The sequence below is a fragment of the Arachis ipaensis genome, chromosome B3 (genome assembly GCF_059453495.1).
Source record: "Arachis ipaensis isolate K30076 ecotype BB chromosome B3, ASM5945349v1, whole genome shotgun sequence".
NCBI classification, from domain to species: Eukaryota; Viridiplantae; Streptophyta; class Magnoliopsida; order Fabales; family Fabaceae; genus Arachis; species Arachis ipaensis.
The window spans coordinates 137,765,383-137,791,120 of record NC_142438.1 but is presented as its reverse complement, the minus strand read 5'-3'; the positions used below and the strand labels follow the sequence as shown (position 1 = coordinate 137,791,120).

Here is a 25,738-nt window from a genome sequence, read left to right as displayed (position 1 = left end):
GCATATTAGGAGTTTAGAACCATCAGTGCAAAGTTATCAGCAACATAAATTTGTAAGATGACATTCAACCAGAACATTCTGCTAAAATTCGTGACAGAAATCATGGGTTGGTGAAATACAACACATTTACTCTTCCAAAGTATAAGTAGCCTTTTAAGGGTGTGCCATTATTCTTTGAAAATTTCCAACTCTCTAGTTTTAACCGTCCAATTGCAATTGGAAACTAATTGACGATTTCAGATTCCAACTCTTTGATTTCCCTTTGTTCTACAGATTATGGTAACTGCGTATGATATGAAGGCAAAAAGGGACCAAGTATGAAGGCTACTCTTCCACATAATATTCTAATACATAGCAGTCGAACATACAGAAAATCCAGAGATAAATAGATAAGATAGCAAAACAAAAAGCAAGACTTGGAAGCCAATCACATTATATTCTTCTTCCGCTTTGATGCCATCTTCTGTTCAGTAGTTCAGCTTGCGAAAAACCACCGAGTCAGGTGTAAGAACTAAGAAGCAACATTGGTACCATTGACTTCCAAAATCTCTATTCCTAAGTAGACTGCATTCCTGGATTTGTTTTATTCTCTGACCATTATGACACAGCAGAAGTTGCTAAGTTGTACCAGTATCGAGTCGCTCACTCCACAACGTTCACCAGTTCATATTCGATGAGGGACAAGTTATTGTCTTCCTTGACAGTGAAGCTAGCCGGTTCTGTGACTTCGACACGGCCCCACTTGTCGACAGCAAGTCTCATTGATCCTTTGAACATGTCAATTTTGGCATTGCGCAGGATCACAGTAGATCCCTCCTTCATCTCATCCACTGAACAAAAAAAGAAGGGGGGGGGGGGGATGGAATCAGATAATCAACACACCCTGGCATTTTTGGTAAAATTATGGAATAATATCTTCATTCTAATTCTGGACAACAGGTCAAAATGAGGCAACCAAGCTTATGGAAATAGATATTCTTTCAAACATATTTTCTTCGACAGCTACAGCTGAAACTATACTACTGAAATGTTATACTAAGAACATTGGTTTCATCTAAACTTCTATGGTGCATACAACATTTCAGGCATCATTATCTAATATCTAAACACAACACTGAACATTATTCATAAGTTGCTCTAGTTATGCAATACTTACTTATCTTTAGCATGGAAGTTACAATCCATATCCATTTAAAAATTACTATGATATAAACTAACAGATTCAATTAACCCTCTGTTTCTATTATCACTAACATGAAAAAATAAGTTATAGTCAGCATAAATTCAGCATCCTTCACTATAAATGTGCATTGCTTCAATCTAATAGTCCAGATAAAACACAAGCAAAACATGGTATAAACTAGCAAGGACAATATTCGATCTCAAGGCCTAAAGATGAGACACAGAGGAAGAAGGAATATGTTATCTCATTCATACCCTGTTTCTATAATGTCATTATCCAATATCCATATATTTCACTAATGGAATCCGTGTATGTCCACAAAACAAAGGCAAAAAACAAAATTGGTAGATCATTGAATTCTCACAAGACATGAAATGATTTAGTGTTTTACAGATGACGGCATTTGGCATTATTTCAATTCATTGGAAAAACTGAAATAGAAATGCTTAATATTCTTAGAAACTAAAATGCATTGATAAGAAAATGCAGCTGATAAACTTTAATGCTTAGAGGATTAGTCACAATCAATTTCTTAGCCAAAGTCCATAGATGTTTACAAATGTGACCAGATGGAAATACTACCTAAGATCAAAAGGGAGTAGAAGTACTGCAGTAGTAGAGATGTAACATGTATAATAGGAACCATAAGGATCAGGTCCTATGTAAAGTGCATAATATTCAAGCATAGATATCCTTAGGTGAAATACCCTTAAAGTCAAAACTAGCATTTAATATAGCGCATGTATGCGCAGAAAAATCACATAGAACCCTATAAGACACAGTCAGAACACATATCAAACAGAGCAATAGCCACCTTGATGAAGCACCACTTAAGCAGTATACACCCAAACAAATAAGATGCAGGGCAGCACCTTGATGAAAACAACGTAGCACCACCTGGTTAGTAGATAAAGCAACTCATATCACTAGAGGGCTAAAACTACGAGGTTTGGAGTCATTCGATTTTTGAAGGTGCGCTAGAGACATCTTAGAAATAAAGTATGGTTTCACTGTCACCAAAAAGATGTCTTGACCACCATATTGGAATCCTTCCATCCCAAAAGTTGTACAGGTAACTAAAAAATCCAATCACAAACCCACATAACCATGTTCTGAGTTGGATAGTAGATCCTAGCAAATATTGTAGGATTGTTAATGTATTCAGAACATATCTTCTTCTGGTGATTCTTTGCAATTAATGATTAGTGCTTTGAGAATATTATGTTCCCATCCAAGGAGGTGGACTCAAAATCCCAACAAATCTCCTTATCACACCAACCTATTACTACATTTTCCTTATCTATCCATCCATCCATCCATCAATTCTGTACAAATCCATAATCTCATAATCAGAGTACTTTGATCTATCTCCGGGAGAAGCATAAAATTCATTGTCTCCGTGTCCATGATTTGTTTTATGTCAAAATTTGGATGTGAGTGAACCAAATTAGAGAATACTTTGGTCTTTCAGACTTCTTTATTTTCTCCGGAAGCTAAATGTCAAAATCTTGCATTAGAGAACTTATCAGACGAGTTCAGATATTATCAAATTAATAGAAGACATGTCACTAGGAGAATACTTTATTCAAAAGTCATACAAATACGAATGGAGTTAGCAAATTCTGTTTCATATGTCAGCTTAACATAGTTAAAATTGTGAACCTACCACTAGAAACAAATGAGTATCCCTTCACAATTAAATGAATCCACCAAAAACAACTAACTATATGAAAAGATATATAAAATATAGTGACAAAATCCAACAAGACGCAATGACACATCAAAAACCTTCTAAAGTAGCAACTTTGCAGAATCAAAGAAAATCATCTATACCTTGATCATTCCTGGCTGTGAAAATGATCATTCCGGTCTCATCCCCCACCAAACACTCAGCAATTCGCATTTGGCGAGGTTGAGGCCCATCAGGACGACCCTTCTGCATCACCAACTTGGTACTAACCACCTTCACAGTCAAAGTATGCCCACTGGTACCGGGGCGAAGCTGATCAACCTTGGTAAACACAGGCTTCCTCAATCCTGGTTTTGATTCTGCCATATCTGCATTCCAACAAAGCCAAAGGTCAAATCAAGGTCGATGATAAAGCCCATCTCATTCTCATCTAATAAGATATTAAAAACCAAAAGCCCAAAACAACAAAATGGTAAATTAAACGATTCCGCTCACCCAACAATAATTTCCTTGAAAATTAACATCAATCAGGGATAAAAACAGGTCATAAAAATTAATAATTGATCACTTTTTGATTTTCTATATCTAAATTACGAGCCAAGGAAAAACCCTTTGGCCAATGCAAAGTTAATACAATTAAGCAGTCACCAAAAAAAAGTTAATACAATTAAGCAAAGCATAAAATTAACATCAATCAATTGCAAAGACACACACACACATATATAGAAATCGAGCTACCATGGGCTTAAAGGGATTAAAAGTTTGAAGCTTTATAAACTATCCTTAGTGTTGAAATCGGAGAAACAAAAGAAAGAATTAAAACATGAAATAACAGAATTTGGAATCTATGTATGTTAGCGAAAAAGTAACAGAATTTATGGAATCTGACCTGAAAGTAGAAAGTGGAATAGAGAAGAAGGCGTGTATTAGATGCGAGGGAAGTGAAAAAAGAGAGATCTGAAACCAAACACGAAACGCAGCTCAGCCGTCGAGGTCGGTTTATAAGGTAGAGATATGTGCAACTGTTCCTGCTCACTCGTTTCGGGTCAATGTTTACCCGATCTGGCCCCACATGTAAAATTTTCTCGGGTCAACCCAATATCTTTTTGCAATTGTTTCAAATTGGGCTAGCCCAAAATAAGTTTTACCAAAATTAGCCCAATCCTGACAAAAAAAAGAGAAATATTTAGACAGCGTAATGGATTCTTTAGCTAGCAATTTTTCTAGAGACTTCTCCTTCTCTGGACTCTTGGAGACTTGGACTGATAATTTCTGAACTTCACAAGAGTCATAATCATTACACAGCCATGCTCCACGACGTCGTTTTGCGGCACTAAATCTACACCTCAATTCCACTTGTTGTACCGTACCATAAGTCCATAATCATATCTCAATGTAACAAGACATAATTTAGAATCATATACACACGAATTCATTATAATAAATAAATAAATTTAATTCAGGCATTGGCACTCACCTGACTAGAATATTTTCTGTTACAAAAACATGTAACATTCACATGGTTAGTTAGAAAGTTAGTTGAGAGCAGAGATAAGTGATAAGCCGTTAGAAAACAATGTCCGTCTCAGCTGCACTCTCCTCCACACCTTCCCACCTCACCTCTCTCCCTTCCACTACTCCATTTTCTCTCAGATTTTCCCTCCCTTTCCGGGAAAATAACAGGGACCGGTTATTCTTCGGTCCTCAGAGTCGGAGACACTTAGGAGTTGTGGTGGTGAGGTCTCAGGCTACAACCACACCTGCTTCTTCTGAGGCAGTTAAAGCGACGGCTGTGCCTTCTGAGATGAAGGCATGGGTGTACGGTGAGTATGGCGGTGTTGACGTGTTGAAGTTTGATTCCAGTGTTGGTGTCCCTGATGTCAAGGAGGATCAGGTTCTTGTTAAGGTTGTTGCTGCTGCTCTTAACCCTGTCGATGCCAAGAGAAGGCAGGGAAAGTTCAAGGCCACTGATTCTCCTCTTCCGGTTATTCTCTCATCTACCCTCACTTATCTTTTACTTATTTTTCTGCTCTTTTGTTTTTTCTATATACTTAGTGTATTACATATTAGTATCTAGCTATACTCGTATTATTTAGTTTGATATTAGGCTTATTTTATCATGATTAGATTTTAGAAGAGTGCTAGGGGCAGCAGAATTGGTGATGTGTAGTTATCAATTAGCCATCATCAATATTTTTAATGGTGTGAGATGATATTTAATAGTGTAAAATTATTCATTTTTCTTTTGATAATTAAGTGTGGACCAAATTTCAATAAAAATATTGGCCCCTAGACTTTCTTTAGATTTTATTCTTAATTCATAAATAGGCATTGTTTGTATACAGCTTATTCTTGAATTATCATAATGAATTCTGACAATATTTTATTCATCTTAATTAAAAACAAAAATTGTAATGTAGAGGTATGCAACAGCGTGATTTTAATTTTTAAATGCTTAATTAAATAGCATGTTTTGTTGTATTAGAATCTCATTAGTTGCTTAATTAAATACGGTAGCTTCATTAATTGAGGTGAGGACTGAGGAATATAAGAGTTGCTATATCTGAAAAGATGATTTCAACAATTGTTGAGGAAAAGCTCAGAGTAATTTGGTACCATAGATTGATTTTGTTGGTATTAGAATGATTTTATATTTGATTTTTGTTTCCTGTTAGAATGGTTCTATCATCATATTTATCTTTGCTTGTCAGATCAACAATCTAGTCACATTTTATCTTTGCTCAGCCATAGATCTTAATGACATTTTACATATTTTGCTTTCAAGTAATGAGATGAAATTTGGGTCTTTTGTGAATAGACTGTTCCGGGGTACGATGTTGCCGGAGTGGTGGTGAAGGTTGGTAGCAAAGTAAAGGATTTCAAAGTGGGTGATGAAGTATATGGTGATGTTAATGAGAAAGCACTTGAAGGGCCTAAGCAATTTGGGTCTTTAGCTGAGTACACTGCTGTTGAGGAGAGATTGTTAGCACCAAAACCAAAGAACTTGAACTTTGCTGAGGCTGCTTCTCTCCCTCTTGCAATTGAGACTGCTTATGAGGGTTTGGAGAGGCTTGGATTCTCCCCTGGTAAATCCATTCTTGTTCTAAATGGTTCTGGTGGTGTTGGAACCCTAGTCATTCAGGTAAGCAGTTGCTCAGTATGATGTTGCATCAAGATTATGTTTGCATTATTTGTCAAGAGTATAAAAATGTTTGATAGTCTATTTGCAGTAGTGATTGTTGGCATGGAGTGAGATGCTGATGCTGCATTTTCTAATTCTGTGGTTTTTAGAATATCATCACTGCTAGTTTCATTGTCTCTAAATTACTCAACTAACTAGCTGGGGAGAAAATATGTTCATGGATTCAGATTTCTAGCATGAGAGAAAGTCATTAGAACTCTATATTAATGCTATAAGAAGGTTTACACACTAACATGTTACACTTCATGTGTACCTTCAATGATTAATAATAGCTAGCTAAGAAAGTTTTTGGGGCTTCAAGAGTTGCTGCCACTTCAAGCACCAGAAATTTGGAGCTGTTGAAAAGCTTGGGAGCTGATTTGGCTATTGACTACACAAAGGAGAACTTTGAAGACTTGCCAGAAAAATTTGATGTCGTTTATGATGCCATTGGTAAGAAGAAAAAACTGTGTTCTCCTTGTATCATTCATGTTCTTCCAATCTCTGCATGCCTAAATTTTTCCATGATGTATGCACGTAATCATTACTGTGTCAATTAGTAGAAGATTATGAACTGCATTTTCAATTTTCAAGGTTAAATTTGAGGCTAAAACCTGTTTAATCAAAACATAAGAAACCCTTTATCAGTATATGTACATAAGAAAGGAATCTCATAAGCTTATATTTTAGAGTTTTTCATATTGATCTCCACATGACATTCTTGAATTTGTAAAATGATGCATTAACTTCCTCTGATATTTAAATTATATGACATATGATAGCCTTCTATTTTATAGAATGTGACACATACCTCTATTACTTAGGGAGATGAGTATAAACACAACAAATCAAAAAGCGCCGCGTATAATATCACATATTTTAACATGATTCCAGAAGAATTGATCTTACATGATTAATGATATGCAGGGCAATGTGAGAGGGCAGTGAAGGCAGTGAAAGAAGGTGGGAGTGTGGTGGCACTAACAGGAGCAGTTACACCACCTGGGTTCAGATTTGTGGTTACTTCCAATGGAGCTGTTCTCAGGAAACTGAACCCTTACTTGGAGAGTGGACAAGTAAAGCCAGTTGTGGATCCCAAAGGTCCCTTCTCCTTTGCTCAGCTTGCTGAAGCCTTCACTTACCTTGAAACAAACCGTGCTACTGGAAAGGTCGTCATAAGTCCCATCCCATAAAGACAGAGAAAGGGGTAGGAAATTTTGCTGTCTATCTATTTCCTAGAGATGTTCACTCTCGGTGTGAGTAAATCAGAGTTTTGATTTATACATAAAAAGCTTCACTGCTAAATGTTCCTTCAAACTATCCATGACTATTGTCCCAAGAGAAATGTATTTTTAAACTTAAGGGAACATGGACATGTCCAAATGAAACAAATTAAGGAGAAACATTGTCTTAACTCACACCTTTTTAACTACTATTCTTTATATGTTCACCGCTTAATTTTTGAGTTTACATCCCATTTAATAATAGTTGAATCAATATAGTGTGTCACATTTTATATGGATACATACTATATTTCATTGACAAGTTGCTTATATACTGGTGAAGATTGCAACTTTGTAAGGGTGATTGAGGCATAACTATACTAAGATTGAGGTCTCATGTCTCAAAGAAAACAAAGAACATCAATGTTAATTTCACATAATAGAAAGTTTGGGTTTGTTCTATTATCATCATTAGATTAAAAACACACATTTTTTGTCATCCAATTTAAAGAGTGTCCGAGTAATTTTGGTGAAAAATAATTTCTTTTTGAACAAAGAAAATAACCTATGGCACTCTTTCCCTCCCGCGGCCTCTTCCAAAAGAGAGTTTTTAAAAGGCTTCTTCGGTCTTTTATAAAACAAAAACTAGAAGGATGATTTAAAACATTTATTTTAAGAAGAAAATAAAACCCAAGCTTTTTAAAGTAAATACTTTATATTGAATGCAAAAAAGCATTACTTTGGTTTAGGTGGATATATCATTATCCTTATATTCAAAAGTTTGCTGGAACATAAAAGTACATAACAAAAATTAGGAGATTATCTAGGCACAAGGAGCATTATTTTTGCCGAGTGTTTGCGTCTCTTTTTTCTGGGAATTACAAAGGCAGAAGACTTGTGCAAAGAAGTAATATACATGAGATTTTGATTGAGAACTCTCCTTGAAGGTGATATAGTAATATTATATCTCTCTCTTAAAGCAGGGACACAGGGGGAGTGACTTTGAAGTCCAAATCCCACAACTCAAAGCTGCCTTTAACAAAATCATAATGTGCACCCTTCAATGCAAGCTTTTTACTCACTACTGCTTCTCTCACAAATGGATAAGTTAATAGGTTCCCAAGTGATACATTCACAGCTTCCTGCATTAGAAAAACATATAAGTAGTTCAAGACACTGATCTCCTTATAATATGTGATATGAAGACCAAAAGTTAAGAAGCACTGAATTCAATGTCACCAAAGTTAATAAAGAACAGTGCTTTTTAACTTGCCTTTTCACAACTGGCACATTGATCTGAAAAGCTTGAGTCACCAGCTCCTCCTTTAACCTTGGATCTTGCTGGATTACAAATTTGGACCCATTGCTCTATGAAGTCACTGTGAATCATCAAATAAAAATATAAGATTATTTTGCCTTAGTTTATTTAAGTTAAAAAATAAAAATAAAAGTGAGTTCATGGAGTAGCACTACAAAGTTTATTTAATAAGTAAAATTAAGAAAATACTAATTCTTAAACTCTTTTTGTGATTGTGCATGGCATGTGAGTGAAAAGGAGATGTGTGTAAATTACCACAAGACCTAAAAAGCTACTAAAGAAGGTTAAGATTTTCATGATGTGTGTGTGTTTGCTTCTTTTCTTTTCCTTTCTATTTGTACTTACTTTAGGTATTTTATCTCTTTTTGGCAAAATTATTAAATCCTGTTTCTACTTTTGAATCTAGCCCATAATTTACGATAGGAAATAGATTAATCCGTTAATTAAAATATTATACCTTGCAGTGGTCCCATCATCAGGGATAGACATGAGTCCCTTTATACCTCCACAGCAGCTATGTCCAATTACCACAATATTCTCCACCTGTATGACATTTCGCTTTAGAATCACAAATAATAATAATAATAATAATAATAAAAGTAAAAGACTATTATATGTCATTTAAAACAAGAAATGATAATTTCCATATATTGTTTGTGTATTTTTTTCTTAGAGAAATATTTTTTATACCCACCTTTTTTTTATATACATTTTATTTGTTAATTTTTTTTTATTTTTATACCTAAAAAGTATCATAGAGTAATGTTAGGGATTAATATTTTTCGACTAACAAACTAATTTTTTAAAATTATTTTATTTATCTTAAATTCTAAACTTTAAATCATACATCTTTAACATTAAGTCCTAAACTATAAATCATAAATTCTAAATATTTTGAAAAAAAAAAACTAACTAATATTAACTAACTAAAATTTAGTTCTCTATCAATGATATACACATTATAAGTCACAACTACATATCTAATTGTATAAGTGTTTTATTTTTTTTTTTAATCAGAAAATGCTTTAATTTCTTTATTTGTTGTTCATGTTTTCTTTTCATCCACGCTGGCAGCCACCATTGATCTTTGCAGTTTCCACCATCTCCGGCTAATTTGTATACGAATACATCTTCTTTTCTTTTGATTCATGATTTATGATTATGAATGGAAGGTAGGTAGTGGAGGTGGGTAGGTATTGGGTCATAAATCATAATTGAACAACTACAATATTGAATTTACAACCTAATACAGAAAAAGTAGATACTTGAAACTAAAATATAGAATTACATATATAGTTGCCCTACATTTTTTGTTTGAGTAATATTCAGCTACCTTATATAATTATATTCCCTTCTTAATATTGTATTCATTTATCCATAATGAAATATTATTCTCCTAACTTAAAGGAGCCTTAACATAAAAGAATAGAGGTGAGATGCGTGTGGATCCCAACTAATAATGAGGGAAATTCTCCACCACAAAACTTTATTACTTGTTTATTTTCTTTTCACATGCATGACCCACCCTTATCATGTTCTTGCAAGAAGATAGGAGCATCAATGGAATTGTTATGACATTCGTACCTTTAAATGTAAGACCGCATATTCAATGGCTGCCCCTGTTCCTGCGTACTTCGTCTGCCATTCAAAAAAAAAAAAAATTGAATTTGAAGCAACAAATATTAGATAAATTTTTATGCACTAATATTATAGAATAACAACCTTATATTATATATGAGTTAATCAAATACTTGTATTTGTATGATTTATGAATTTGCTTAAACCTTTTCATATGGTGGAACCATGTTGGCAATGTTTCGGACCACAAAAGCTTCACCAGGTTGGAAATCCAGAACATGAGATGGGCAAACTCTTGAATCTGAGCAAGCAAAAACCATAAACTGCAAACAATGCAACATTTGAATCAAAATCAAGAACAACTCCAATGAAATATTTTTAATATTACTTTTGATTTTTACAATAATTGAACTGATTTAAAAAGATTGAAGTTTACATTAGATATAATATTTGAAATGATACAATAAAGAGACATAGTATCATTTTAAAAAAAGACTACTAAAATATTATTACTCAGATATTCACTAAACTCATTAAATGAATATGATAATCTTATTATTATAACGTTATTAAATTAAAATGAAATAAAGAATTAGAATAATAAATTTTACATTGAATTTCAATCAATTTTTATAATATATAATCTCATAAATATTTATATGGTATTTTATGAAATTCAAAATAAAATTAAACTAAAATCATTCGAGCTTGGAGATATTAGTATCTATCAAAACTTTACATTAATTAAGGTATTCAATAGGGTGATAAAACGTTAATGCTTATTAGTGGTGACCTATATATTAAATTTCTTTGAATTAATTTAATATAAATATCCCTAGTCTTAACTACATACATTGAACACCAAAATGATTCGACAGATGCTGTTACAGAAAAAGACCATATTATAGAATAAAACGATTAGTAGGACCACTTATATGCTATCTGTAGTATGAACATATTGTGCACTTGGTGATAATAGTAGTTAATGCATGTGATCATAGAATAATAAGGCAAACTAAATTAGAAAAATGTCACTATTAAACTTGAAATATATAGGCGTCGACTTCATTTCATTACTACTACTTTTGTTTTTAGTTTCCCTTTTTGTTCGGAAATTAAAGAAAGTCAACATGACCCGATTGAGAGGCTAAAGGGCAAAATTGAGGAGGAACAATTCACTGACCTTTGGGCTCTGTCCTTTAGCGAGTTCGCCAAACAAATCCGGATTCTTTCTGAGAATAAAAAGGGAATTAGACAGCTACTTAGTTAACATGGATAATCTGATTTTCACCATTAACATTGCAAAGTAAAAGTGATTATTACACTTGAATGCTATTGTACCATATTACCATTACTTCCTTTAGCCCTCGGAGAAAAGGGCAACTTAATTCCTAAATTTTTTTTTTTTTTTTAAATCCATTTCAAATGGATCATCATCCCATTAATAATAATAATAATAATAATAATAATAATAATAATAATAATAAGTTTAACTCTGAATATTATTATATAAAATCTCTTGCTATGTTTAATTATTATCTTTGTTCTCATTACAAAACAAAACTTTTTTTTGAAAAAATAGATCACTGAATAAAATACAAGTTAGTATGATATTTTAAAAATAAAAGAAAAACGAATAAATAAAAATGTTTAACTATTGAATTACAATAATATATAATAAAGATAATCTATATATATAAATTTTTATCAAAATTGAAAATCAATAAACAAGCAATTGAAAAGTTTATTTATTTATGTATATTTTAAAGGGTGAAAACTCAAGTGCAGTGCGAAGTCGATAGGTGGGAGTTGTTAGATGATTTGACTGATTTGATTAAATTTTCATCTAACGGCTCTCAGCTATCAACTTCACAATTTTCACCATTTTAAAGATATATATTATATTAATTTTTAAGTATATTAAAAATATAGCAAACAATTTTAGATATACAGAATTTTTATTATTTAGATCCAACTATTGACTTTAAAAAAAAATTGATTCCACTTATAACATTTTTATAAGCAAGACAAACCTATGTCACAGTGAAAAACACAGGAGACAAAGCAAGTAACCTTTTTATGTCCGAAAAAATTATGAGAGATAGAAAGGCACTTTAAAGAATGCCCCCATTTATTTTGGGTGAGATCCTAAATCTATTGCCATGTTACTACCACTACTAGTCTATGATCCTATGTGTTCCCATTGCCATCTCCTCTCCAATGAATTCATTGTAATGTTAAGATAGTCAACTTATAATGTCGCTTATCACAAGTGCCAATAATGCGTGTCTGACGTTATTTTGGGCCTATAACCTTATTGGTCCCACTCTCATCAATAGTAGTAAATTCACAATTGTTACAGTCGCTATTTTTCTACTTTACATAAGTGGCCACGCTCATGATCCTCATAAATAAAACTCTTGAATTCATGTTACCACTACAAGAACACCTTTACTTTAGGGGCAGTTCCGTTATTTCACCAGCCATAAAGCAGTCAAGTACTACTAATGCCACAAAAAACAATCACATATTCCATCCACACAACCCACAAGGTTCGGTTCCTCTGCTGTCAGGTGCAGATGCGATGCCACTATTCAATAATAGTCTCTTTAGTCCATCAACAAATTTTAGTTAATATGTAATTAATATTATTTTTAAAAATAAAAAATATTATTATATATTAAAATTAATTACTAAAATCTTTTATATATAAATATATGTATAATTTAATTTATTTTTAATATATATTTTATATTAATAACTACTTTTGATGAATGATTTTAATGTATATGAAAACGAGAAACGTAATGTCTATCTCTATGAAGTAAAAATTTGATACCAAATTAATATACTCGGTTGGTCATATTCGACACGTCTAGGACAAAATTAGCTAAATTTGCTTAATTAGGTGTTGTGATTAAGTTTTTAATGACGGCAATAAAAAATGTGTAATTACTAGTGGTGCAACAAAACAGTGATTATTAAGTAGTAGGTAGCTAGGTAGATGAATAAGAGAAAGAGAGAGGAAGGGAAGTACTCGAATTTCTCCTTCTTGAAGTGGTCAAAGCCGGTTCGGATCCTGTCATCCGGGTTGAATGGAGTGGAACCGGCGGCCTCCAGGTCCGCCGTGAGCTGCTTGATCTTTGCGGCGGCCAGGCTGCCGAGTTCGGCTTTGTCCCTTCAATAATAATAACAAAAAAAAAATGAGAGAGATAATAGAATGCGTCAAAGGCGGTGCGGGTCCCACTGTGTGCCGAACAACACACATGATGAAAGATGAAACCACCGCGCCAAATTCATTAATTAATTAACTGAAAAAGAAGACAAAGCGATCCGAACGCGGTTTCGTCTGTTAAACCGAGAAAACGCCGATGATGACGATGATAAATTTTGATAAAAATAAATCAGAAAGAGAGAGATGAAGATGGAGTACTTGAGGAGGTCGGAGAGGGCTGCAATGGCGTCATCGTATGAGTCTCCTGCCATGTCTTCCTTCTGTATGTTATTGTTCCAATCACACAATTCAGTTTTATTATTCTTTTATTACAATCCAAATATATGATACATATGATAACAAAATATAACTATATATCTATTAATTAATATAACAATGATCGATTGTGTGAATCTGGGAGAAAGGATGAAGCTAATTAAGAGAGATATCAGAGATGGCATGCAGACCTTAATTTGTGTGAGTGAGAGAGAAGAGATTATGACGAAAATGGTGAGATTTCTGAAGATAATTGATGTATGTGTTGCGGTTTTTATATGTGAAGAGATGAGATCAGATGTTGAGTTTGGAACACCGTTGAGAATTAATAAATAAGTAGAGACCAGTCCACCAATATTTTTATTAAAATTTGGTCATTATTTAATTAATAAAAAAATTATATTATTTGATATAATTTTATATTATTAAAAATATTAATAATAATTAATTAATAATTACAAATTATAAAATATGTTTTTCATATACTTTTTAATTTGATTATGAAAATAAAGCTGGTACTGGATTTAGATATGGGGAAGAGTGATGTTTAATATTGGTGTAGTGTCAGGCACAATTCGAACCCAATAATTTTCTGAACTTAATTCAAAAAGTAAATTAATAGAGAAAACGGACCATCCGATTTCATATAAATCGTCAAAAAAAATTTTGATTATGAAAAAATCACAGGGTCCGATTTATTTTATGTGAATTTCAGATCCTTTCTCCATGCAAAGCAAACCTTCCGATTTGCTTCCAAAAACTTAAAAACAAAGAATTCGGAGAGTCCAATTTCTTAACACCAAATCTGAACAAAAAGCTATCCCACAAATTAGTATAACACCCCCATCATCCATAACCTAGCACAACACCTTCACTTCTTCCATAACCAAAAAAATCAACTTTTTCCATAGCACTCTTCTTACAAATTTACAAGTGGACCACACATACATCATCTATTCTCTGCCTCAAGCCCCACCTCTCATACCTCATTTCATTTCAAACAAAAAATATTAATTAAATAATCCACACTTTTTGTTTTTAGATGATTTTTTACATAATTAGTCGTATGTATAAAACTAAATACATAATAATTAAATTTTAATATTAATATTAACTAATGATAGATGCACACTCCCTCAGCACCATGCATGCTGACCCACTTTATGTGAGTCACTAGTATATTGATTGATATATAGAAAAAGATAAGAAAATAATAGATATAGTTGTAAGCTTTGTAAGGTGGTGTATATTTTCATTATTTTGTGATTTTGCACATTTTAGATATGAATATAAAATTGATAATCCTAGCTACGCCGTGTGGCCTATGCTGGATATAGACTTTGAAGTTTTCAACACACATCTCATCTCATCACATATATGACTTTGCTTCTTCCGATCTCCATCTCCTTAATTATTATCGATCTTTAATACAACATTTATTTGATTTTATCAAAACTGAATTGGAACAAAAATATGTTTCGAAACAAAAATGGTACACGGTTTTTTAATCATTCATGGCAGGTAAATCCGTATATCCATGTGGGAAATTTCTAAAATAAATAAATTGTTGAGATTTGTCTCCCACTTAATCTTTCATTCTAAGCGAATCAAATTTTAGATTTCAGTTTTTCACAGTAATCCTCTTATTAACGCGTCAACTTAATCGTTGTTTTTAGTAAGTTGAATAAACAAATGCATTAATACTAATTTTTTGTTTATATAATATGGCATCAGAAATTATTTTATGATGGTTATATATAACTGCCAAAATATAGGTAAAAGTTACGTAGAAAATTCAAAAAACCAAATTGAGTTATGTGAAACTAAATACTAAGATATTTGTATCCGTGTTATCAAAGTAAGCCATAATTTTGGTAAGGGAAAGTATGAGGAGCCAATGGAATATTTATACAATGTGTATAATGGAGGTTTAGAGAATATTAGAGATATAATCATTAGTATTATCTTTTTTCATCAGCTAAAATTTTTGGGATGAGTGGTATCATGACATGGTATTAGAGCTATAAATCCGAAGGGTCAAGTTCGATTCTTGGTGAATCCCAAAATCAGTTTAAATGATTTGACTAAATTTTTATTTGATAACTCTCAACTATTTCAACTTTACATAAAGTTGACTGGACTTAAATTTCTAGTTTCCACCCATAATTTTGTTTTAATCAATTCATTATTTGAAACGTCATTTATTTGTTCTACGTATTTTTTAAAATAAAAATATTTTAAAATGATGAAAAAGTAAAAAACAAACAAGTAATATGCTTTTTTTGTTAGATGTATTATATATATGATAGCTCTCATGAAGATGTTAAGTGCGTTAATAACCTGGAAAAAAAAATCTCAAGAAGCTAATTAAGGAATTAGATCAATCCCCTTATTATGATGAATGTGAATTGATGATTCCCGTGACAAATGGGTTGCTACCTATTAATTAGGTGTAGAAATGATTTAGATTGGAACTGATATATGGTTATGTTAATTAGTGTTTGAAATAGCAAAAATATTTGGTACGTAGTAGACAATAGAAAATTAATTTAAAATAATTCAAAATTATTTTATTTTATATTTTAAATTATAATCTATTTTATTTTGTATTTTTAATTATCATTAACATAATTAAATAATATTAAATATAATAAATACATAATTATAAATATTAAATAAAATAAAATAATTTTAGAATTATTTTCTCCTTAGCATATATAACTGATCAAATAACATATTAGTTGTAGAAAGATTGTTAATTACATGACATAGAAGAGTGAGATATATATTGTTTCTTATTAGTTGCATTAATAATAATAATAATAATAATAATAATAATAATAATAATAATAATAATAATAATTGGATACTAAAAATGAGTTAGCTAGCTTTGTGAATAATAAGTTTTTTTTTCTCGAAACTTAAATTCAGGAAAAAAAAATTATATATATTTTATTTTGTTTGTTACCTTTTTTTTTTTCTGAAACTCATATCCCAAGGGTTCCCCTATAGGGATGGGAGGATTTTTGGGAGTGAGGGTGCCCCTACCCATCCGTTATATAAATTCCGTTTAGGTTACGGAATAAGTTACGAAACGTTTTGACTTGCTTTTCTAGCCATGTATGTGGATCATTTATATCAAAAGTAGAAACTTGATTACAGCAATTATAGGTAACCTTTCCATGTGAATATTAATAAAATGATAAATTGAAAGAAAATCCTACTATATATTGAATAATACAAAATAATTTAAATTGCATGCACACGTAGAATGCTAGGTTTGCATACTTAGTTTAATGTTGGGAGTGAGTAGTGACTAACATAAAATAATTACATACTTAGTTTAATTGAACTTTATAATATCAATAGTGGGTTTAATTTAGAGGTTCAATTAGTATTGTAAATTAGGCATATATATATATATATATATATAGAGGCAGACTAGTTGAAACCCACCCTAGTTAGTTGTATTGTACTACAAGAGCATTATTAAGCATAAGAAGGACCATTGTTTCAATCAATTAGTATATATTATGCAGAAGCTATGATAATATGATTTTGGAAGCTGAAAAATATATAGAACGTGTTCAAGATTTCAAGAGTAATAATTAAGTAGCATACCGAGGAAATCTTGCCGGTACAACAAAGCATCATGCACTTTTTAAATGACCTCGCCATCTATCACTTTGCACTTTGCACCAATGATCCTCTGATCTCTATAGACGACTTTCACCCTATCTGTTAATTAAGCACACACACACACTAGTAATCAACAACTACTCACATGCATGCACCTCGTTCATTATAATTAGGTTTAATTATTATATTAGTTTTTATAATTTTATTAAATTTTTAATTAACTTCTTAATATATACTTTTTAAGTTGAATTTTTATACTGTTTTTAATTTTTTAATTAAATTATTTTTATGTCAAAAATATTAAAATTAACATAATATTATTTCTAAAAACATGTGATCAAAAATTTAATTAGATTTTAATTATGAATACTTTCCATTTGCGAAGAAATATTCAATTAATTCTAATATTTTTTACACTAAAAATAACTTAATTATAAAACAAAAAATAATATAAGAACTCAATTAAAATATATATATATATATAAAGACCTAATTATAAATTTAATAAAACTATAAGAATCAACAGAATAATTAAACTTTATAATTACTACTCTAATTAAGCCTAGCTATATATCTAGTCTCACACTATTGATGAAATGTTTTAGATAATGTAAAAAAATGAGACAAGAGTGCATATTAATAAGTGATAGAGGTGATGAGAGGTAAAACACTTTTCCATTTTAATTCATATTATAGATACTAATTTACTTCAAATGGGATGCCAAAAGGAGAAGAGTTGCACAAATAATGAATAAATAAGTAGCAAATAATTGAAAGCCATGTTCTTATGGATATAATAATAAAATTAAATCACATCATTAATTGGAGTTGTTACCAAAAATTAAACCTTTCTGCGAGAAATTTGACTTCTTTTTTCCACTTTGCCGTGTGAGTGAGGTAGATGGCAAAAATGGTATAGGTTATTTGACTAAGAGAAGTGAGGAGGGTAGCTCAAAAAGCCATAGCCCTTAGGCACCGAAAATGGAGGGAGAATGATGAAGAATTTGGAGGGCCACATGAAAGGAAGCATCCACTGTAAGATAAAGAAAGCGAAATGTCAACTAATTCCAACTCTATGTTTTGTAATATGGACAATGCTTCCTTATCTCTCATTTCTCAAACCCAATCAAATGTAGTGGACACAGTTAATTTAAGGTTCTTAATGTTAAGCCACAAATTGAGGCAGATTGATTAATATTATGGATATTGGAGCATATATGTTCCATTTGTTTTCAAAAAAGATAACTTTATTTCATGATGATAGGGATCTTATTTGTGACTTCTCGGTTTCAAAATTTTATTAGGCAAGTTAGGTTTCTTTTTTATTTTATTTTATTTTTTTAAAGAAAGAACTGAAAATAAATAAATTATAAATGAAGTTTTTATTACTATTGTTAATTTTTTTTACCAAAAAATTCTAAAATATAAAGGCAAAATATGAAAATAAAAAACAAATAGAACTATAATGAATAATGAGAGTGGTTGTTTCTTTTTTCTTTGAAATGTGACCGAGAAAATTACTATCACAATTTTATCGACATTCATCCTAGGATGAATTATTAATATGAATATTAACAAATCTTACATGAGTATCTATCCCTTTTAATTTGAGTACTCATAGTTGGAAATTAAAAAATGTTTTGTAGTATGTTTTTGAGTCTCACTCTACTTACTTCTTTTAATCTTTTCATTCTTTCAAGTGGCCGATTGTTGAATCCTCTTTAATTTGTTTTCAACTTGCTTGATGTGGGTTTATTCTTAGAGTACTAAAACTGATCAATCATTGTGAAAACAACTTTTAACTTATTCTATCAATTTTTCACTTTTTTGTGATTCTGTCCCTTTAATTTCAATTTCTAAATTTGTATACAGTTTGTTGATTATTATATGTTAAACTATTGATGTCATATACTTTCATTTATTTTTTAATTGCATACAATGTGAATGTAAATTTGCATAAAAATGTTGTAGTAGTTAATGTGACATGCAAGAAAGAAATCGATGACATAATATGTAAGTGTAGCATCTTCTATGGTCTTAATAATGATGATCATTTTTAGGTGTATACATGTACAATTTTTAATTACTACTGTGATTCCAGTTCCCAACAACAGTTGTCATAAATTGCAGATTTGCAGTGCTAATAAAATACAAAGTCATAGATAATATTTTAACCAATTCTGATATATATTATACACTTTGTTCTGCAATGATGCCATGCAACAGCTTCACTTAGGAGGAAATCAGCTTGGTTTCCGGAATAATTTATCTTTTTTTTTTTTCTATTTATAGCTCATTTACAAGTTACAACCTTTGTTTTTGTGGATTTTAAATTAGGGTTTTTTAATTCAGAATATAGACACCATAGTCAGATTCAGACGCATGGCTAATTATTCACTATTTATTTCAAACTCAATATTATTATTGGAAGGAGTAAAATATCGTTTTTGTCCCCAACGTTTGGGGTAAGTCCTATTTGTATCCCTAACGTTTAAATCGTCATATTTATATTCTTAACGTTTATAAAAGTGATTCAATATTATTCTACTATCAATTATACTAACAAATTAGATTATATTTTTCAATTATTCTCACTTAAATGTATTCATTCTCAATTAGGTCTCACTTGAATGTGTTCGATTTTAATATTATACTCACTATTTGTGTTTAGATTCAATTATGTCCCTTAAAAAGTGAATTATGTAAATGTTGTAGGAATTAGTTCCAACATTTGATGAGCTATTTTTCGGAATAGATCATCGATTCTATCCCAGACATTTGTATTCTACCTTCAAGAAAAGATTTTTAAAACTCAAATTAAAGCGCTCATGATGTGTAATTGACGGCAGGATAATATTAAATCACTTTTACAAACGTTAAGAAAACAAATAGAATGATTTAAACGTTAGGAACACAAATAGGATTTACCCTAAATGTTGGGGACAAAAACGATAGTTTACTCTTATTGAAAGACTTTCTCTACTACATTGTTTGGATTGTTGTTTTTGGATGGGAAACTTTCTTGGGCTTGCTAACGAACGAAACACAGAAAATGCTTATTGGGCTGCATTTTAAATTTTCCTTGAAGCCCATCAAGTTCTTTTGAAATATAGGGCCGGCCCATAAAATAACGTTTTTCTTTTATAAATATTGTACAAAGTTCAGTTCACGGTGTGGGACTTGGCCACTTGGGGCTGGTACCTGGCAGGGTGTTGATTTGGAAGGAATGATAAAGGTTATGGTACAAGATCAAGACATGTGAGATGTGTCTGTCTCGAGCAGAATTAGTCAATCAGGTTTCATTTTAATTGGGTATTGAGTTTGTATAGTTAGTTAAAATAGGTTTAACAAATAGTGAGTTACTCGTTTCCGTTTTATAGTATCCAACAGGTATGGTTAATCAAAATGATTTTCGTACGCCAAAATCAGTTACTAAAATCAGTTATCAATATATTTATATATAAATATTTGTGTAGTTTAATTTATTTTTAATATATATTTATATTTTAATATGTATTTTATACTGGTGACTAATTTTAGCGTACATGTAGCATAATCGATATTTAATTGATTATCCATATTCTACTTATCTTATTGTTACGGCTTGGCCCAACATCGCTCGGACCGATCCGACCCGTAGGCCACCCGACTCGAACGGTCGGGTGTGAGGCGCCCAAGTGCCGACCCGGACACGCGTCCTTGACAGTTCTGCTACAGCTGTATGGGGAAGCTTTGAGGAAGGTGGGTCTGCCCTTGTGGGACCCACTTCTGACACGGTATATATGAGGAGGGTCCTACCCCTCCCCCAAGGTACGACACACATCATCTTATCCCTTTTTCGCCTGCACACTGAACTGACTAGAGCGTCGGAGTGTCTTTGTAGGTGACACCCTCCCTTTCCACACGAAGAACTCGGGACATCGGCTACTCCTCTTCCAACCTAGCAACCCGAAATCAGGCGACACCTCATTTCACCAACCGAAGCATCATCCCGACCCGTTCGGTACACGAGCTACCGAACATTGGCGCCGTCTGTGGGGACCGCTTGAATGGACGTTGTATTGGGTCCTGGAGAACCAGGCCGCGAGGCTGAGCACCGAGGGGAGGCCTCCGTGGCTTCCTCCCGAGAGCGGACGAGGTCCCCTCCACGACGAACCAAGCCATCTTCACGGTCTCAAGAAAGACGCCCATTTGGGGGAACAGGCAGCAACAGCGCCAGAATAATGCAGGAACTGCGTCACAGGATGCAAAACTTGGAGTGCCAGCTGGCAGATCAGGAACACCGCCAGCAAACTCCCGAATCAAGCTACTCCCGTTCCCCTTCGAGAAGTCACTCCTGGCGAACGCCTAGCCCACAATCTGAACCCGAGAGCTCCCGGGAGGAAGGACGCCCAAGAAGACGCCGCGACCCCATCATATACACCCGGCAGGAAGGGAGACGCGCCACTAGGCGAAACCGGGAAGACGGTCGTCGAGAAGGCGGCGAGGGAAGACCAAGGAGAACGCGGCGACCCGTGATAATGGGCACAACCCCGTTTCATCGTTCCATCCTCAAGGTCTGGCTACCAAGGCACTTTGATAAGCCGACGTACATGAGATACGACGGTACCCAAGACCCACAGGAGCACCTTACGGCCTTCGAGGCCAGGATGAACCTGGAGGGAGTGGGAGACGAGGTAAGGTGTCGCGCTTTCCCGATCACTCTGGCGGGACCTGTAATACGGTGGTTTAACAGCCTCCCGCAGGGCTCAGTGGCCAGGTTTTCGGACATTAGCCGCGCTTTCCTAGCCCAATTCACTACCAGAATCGCAAAGGCAAAGCATCCGATCAATCTGCTCGGGGTGACTCAGAGGTCCGGCGAGCCGACCAAAAAATATCTAGACTGGTTCAACGACGAGTGCTTGGAGATCGACGGGCTAACCGATTCGGTAGCTAGTCTGTGCTTGACAAATGGACTTCTGAACGAGGACTTCAGGAAGCATCTCACCACGAAGCTGGTGTGGACGATGCAGGAGATCCAGAGCGTAGCCAGGGAATATATCAACGATGAAGAAGTCAGTCAGGTCGTGGCCGCCAACAAACAGTAGCCCTCCTACAATCAATCTAGGCAGCACGGTGGCGGAGAAAGACAAAAGGAGCATGCCAGAGACGGCGGTCCGGGCAAGACGTCCAGGCAGTTTCCCCGGGTCGGAAAGTTCACCAATTGTACCCCACTCTCCGCCCCCATCCTAGAGGTTTATCAGCAGATAGCCGAGAAGGGAATTTTGTCGAAGCCCCGACCTTTGAATGACTGAACCAGAGGGAACAAGAGCCTCTATTGTGATTACCATAAGGGCTATGGACATAAGACACAGGATTGTTTCGACCTCAAGGATGCACTTGAACAAGCGATCCGAGATGGGAAACTGGTCGAATTCTCCCATCTCATCAGGGAGCCGAGAAGACGAGATCATGACCGCGAGGGAGAGAACAAGACCCGCGCGGTGAAGCGACGTCACGAGACGGAGGACAACGAACACGGCCTTACCGTACCATAGTGAACGTGGTAACAGCAAGAGACGCGGCCCCAAGGTCGAAGTCGGCACACAAGAAAGACGCCAAAGTCCTGGCGGTCTCCTCATCTTCTGCGCGAAGCTCCAAGAGGTTTCCACCCATCTCATTCGGTCCGGAAGACCAGTGGTTCGATGAGGCCGCGAAAAGCCCTCCCATGGTCATCACTGCCAGAGTGGCAACCGGCCTCATCAAGCAGATCCTCGTAGACACCGGGGCTGACTCGAATATCATGTTCTGCAATGTGTTCGATGCCATGGGTCTACAGGATGCCGACTTAAAGACCCACCAGCACGGTGTTGTAGGCTTAGGCGACCACTTCATCAAACCAGATAGGATAATCTCCCTGTCGATATCCGTAGGACTTGGACAAGGGCGAAGATTGGTAATGGCTGAGTTCGTGGTTCTGCGAGACTCCACGGCCTACATCATCCTAGGGAGAAAGACCATCAACGATCTCGGGGCAGTGATCAGTACGAAGATGTTGGTAATGAAGTTCATTGCTGATGACGGATCCGTGGGATCCATAAAAGGGGACTTGGAAACGGCAGTCGCTTGCGATAATGCCAGTCTCTCATTAAGGAAGAAGTCCAATGAAGCATCGGGAGTATTCCTTGGCGACCTAGACGCTAGAGTCGAAGACAAACCCAGACCCGAGCCGGAAGGGAACTTAGAGAAATTTAGAGTCGGCGACACAGAGGAGAAGTTCACCTTCGTGAACAGAAACCTCCCACACGACCTGAAGGAACCCCTAATAGAAATGATCAGGGCTAACGGCGACCTGTTTGCTTGGACGCCAGCCGACATGTAGGGGATAGACCCCCAACTCATGTCACACCACTTGGCCGTCAAGGCAGAGACCAAACCGGTGGCTCAGAGGAGAAGGAAGATGTTACAAGAAATAGCAGAGGAGGTGGCCAGGCAGACGGCCAGCCTCCTCAAAGCGGGATTTATATGGGAGCTCGACTACTCGACCTGGCTATCGAATGTAGTTCTGGTGAGAAAGCACAATGAAAAATGGAGGAAGTGTGTGGATTACTCCGATCTCAACAAAGCATGCCCTAAGGATTGCTACCCCTACCCAACATTGATGCGCTCGTCGACGCGGCGGTGGGATATCGGTATCTGAGCTTTATGGATGCTTATTCTGGCTACAATCAGATACCGATGCACCGGCCAGACGAGGAGAAGACAGCATTCATAACGCCCGAGGGAACCTACTGCTACAGGGTAATGTCGTTCGGACTGAAGAATGCAGGGGCCACCTACCAAAGGTTGATAAATAAGATATTCAGCGACCTCATGGGAAAAACGGTGGAAGTATACGTCGATGACATCTTAGTAAAAACCACCCGACCTAACGACCTCGTAGGAGATCTGGAAAACGTATTCGCCTCCCTCCGACAACACGGCATGAGGCTCAACCCACTTAAATGTGCCTTCGCCATGGAAGCAGGAAAGTTCTTGGGGTTCATGATAACCCAAAGAGGGGTAGAGGCCAATCCAGAAAAATGTGAAGCGATACTCCAGATGAAGAGCCCGGGATGCATTAAAGACGTCCAAAGGCTGACTGGGAGGCTCACAACGCTATCGCGGTTCCTCGGAGCGTCGGCTGCTAGGGCGCTACCCTTTTTCAACCTTATGAAAAAGGGGATAGCATTTGAATGGACCCCGGCATGTGAGGAAGCATTCAAGCATTTTAAAGAGATCCTCGCAACACCCCTCGTTCTCGGGAAGCCCAAGGTCGGAGAGCCACTCTACCTATATCTAGCCATAACGAATGAAGCGATGGCAGCAGTTTTGGTGCGAGAAGAAGGGAAGGTTCAGCAACCAATCCACTTCGTGAGTAAGGCACTGCAAGGAGCAGAGTTGAGATACAGCAAATTAGAGAAGTTGGCACTTGCACTCCTAACCTCTTCTCGTAGATTACGACAGTACTTCCAAGGTCATCAAGTAGTCGTGAGGACGGATCAGGGAAGCCGCCAGATACTCCAGAAACCCGACCTGGCGGGAAGAATGATGACTTGGGCCATCGAGTTGTCCCAATATGACTTCCAATATGAGCCCAGGCACGCGATTAAGGCGCAGGCCATGGCCGATTTCTTGGTGGAAGTAACAGGGGACCCAGCCGAGGCAACGGGCATACGGTAGAGGCTCCACGTAGACGAGGCCTCCAACCAGACGTTCGGTGGTGCCGGGATCATCCTGGAGAGTCCTAGTGGAGTCATATATGAACAGTCAATCAAGTTCGAGTTCCCGGTATTAAACAATCAAGCGAAGTATGAGGCCCTTCTGGGCGGCTTAATCTTAGCACGGGAAATCGGCGCTAGCGGGCTAGAAGTATACAGCCACTCGCAGGTTGTCACTTCTCAAGTCAACGGGACCTACCAGGCTAGAGACTCCTTGTTACAGAAGTATCTAGAGAAGGTTAAAGATTTGAGCAAACAATTCGATGAAGTCACGATCCAACACGTTCCGAGAGAAAGGAACACACGGGCGGACCTCTTGTCCAAGCTAGCGAGCACAAAACCAGGGACTGGCAACCGGTCTCTTATTCAGGGTTTGGTAAAGGAACCAGCAGTCACCCTCCACTTGACAAAGATAAATCCTTCCTGGATGGACCCGATAACCGACTTTCTAAAAAGTGGCAAGCTCCCTGACGACGAAAAGGCGGCCAAAGCGTTGAGAAGGGAGGCGGCCAAATACTCAACCATACAAGGACAGTTGTTTAAAAAGGGACCGAGTCAACCTTTGTTGAAATGTTTACACCCTGACCAAACGGACTATGTGCTGAGAGAGGTCCATGAGGGGTGCTGTGGTCATCACATCGGGGGCAAAGCCCTAGCAAGAAAGCTCATCAGAGCTGGTTATTACTAGCCATCAATG

The 25,738-nt window shown here is 35.4% G+C and overlaps 3 protein-coding genes across 8 annotated transcripts; 1 reads left to right on the top strand and 2 right to left on the bottom strand.

The window, feature by feature from the left end:
• Positions 1-295: 295 nt before the first annotated feature.
• LOC107631314 (uncharacterized protein At4g28440) lies at positions 296-3,904 on the bottom strand. The gene is made up of 3 exons (XM_088509848.1): positions 3,763-3,904; positions 3,017-3,241; positions 296-830 (listed from the first exon to the last, which is right to left on the bottom strand). Exons 2-3 carry the CDS (start codon positions 3,237-3,239, stop codon positions 643-645), a joined length of 411 nt encoding a protein of 136 aa, XP_088365974.1. The 5' UTR covers positions 3,240-3,241; positions 3,763-3,904; the 3' UTR covers positions 296-642.
• Positions 3,905-4,274: 370 nt separating this feature from the next.
• On the top strand, positions 4,275-7,472 carry AOR (Oxidoreductase, zinc-binding dehydrogenase family protein). Its single transcript, XM_016334724.2, has 4 exons — positions 4,275-4,857; positions 5,692-6,015; positions 6,348-6,507; positions 6,982-7,472. The coding sequence occupies exons 1-4, from the start codon at positions 4,450-4,452 to the stop codon at positions 7,245-7,247; spliced, it is 1,158 nt and encodes a 385-aa protein (XP_016190210.1). The 5' UTR covers positions 4,275-4,449; the 3' UTR covers positions 7,248-7,472.
• A 501-nt stretch (positions 7,473-7,973) lies between these two features.
• On the bottom strand, positions 7,974-18,436 carry LOC107631316 (carbonic anhydrase 2). Of its 6 annotated transcripts, none has more exons than XM_016334725.3 (10): positions 18,138-18,436; positions 17,285-17,401; positions 13,607-13,668; positions 13,211-13,351; positions 11,357-11,405; positions 10,380-10,496; positions 10,180-10,233; positions 9,053-9,138; positions 8,551-8,656; positions 7,974-8,419 (listed from the first exon to the last, which is right to left on the bottom strand). In XM_016334725.3, exons 2-10 carry the CDS (start codon positions 17,339-17,341, stop codon positions 8,252-8,254), a joined length of 840 nt encoding a protein of 279 aa, XP_016190211.1. In that variant the 5' UTR covers positions 17,342-17,401; positions 18,138-18,436; the 3' UTR covers positions 7,974-8,251. The 6 variants fall into 6 exon arrangements, with proteins under 6 accessions (XP_016190211.1, XP_016190212.1, XP_016190213.1 ...); XM_016334726.3 differs by having other exon boundaries at positions 18,150-18,361; XM_088509845.1 differs by having other exon boundaries at positions 8,107-8,415; positions 8,547-8,656.
• Between the last annotated feature and the right edge of the window lie 7,302 nt (positions 18,437-25,738).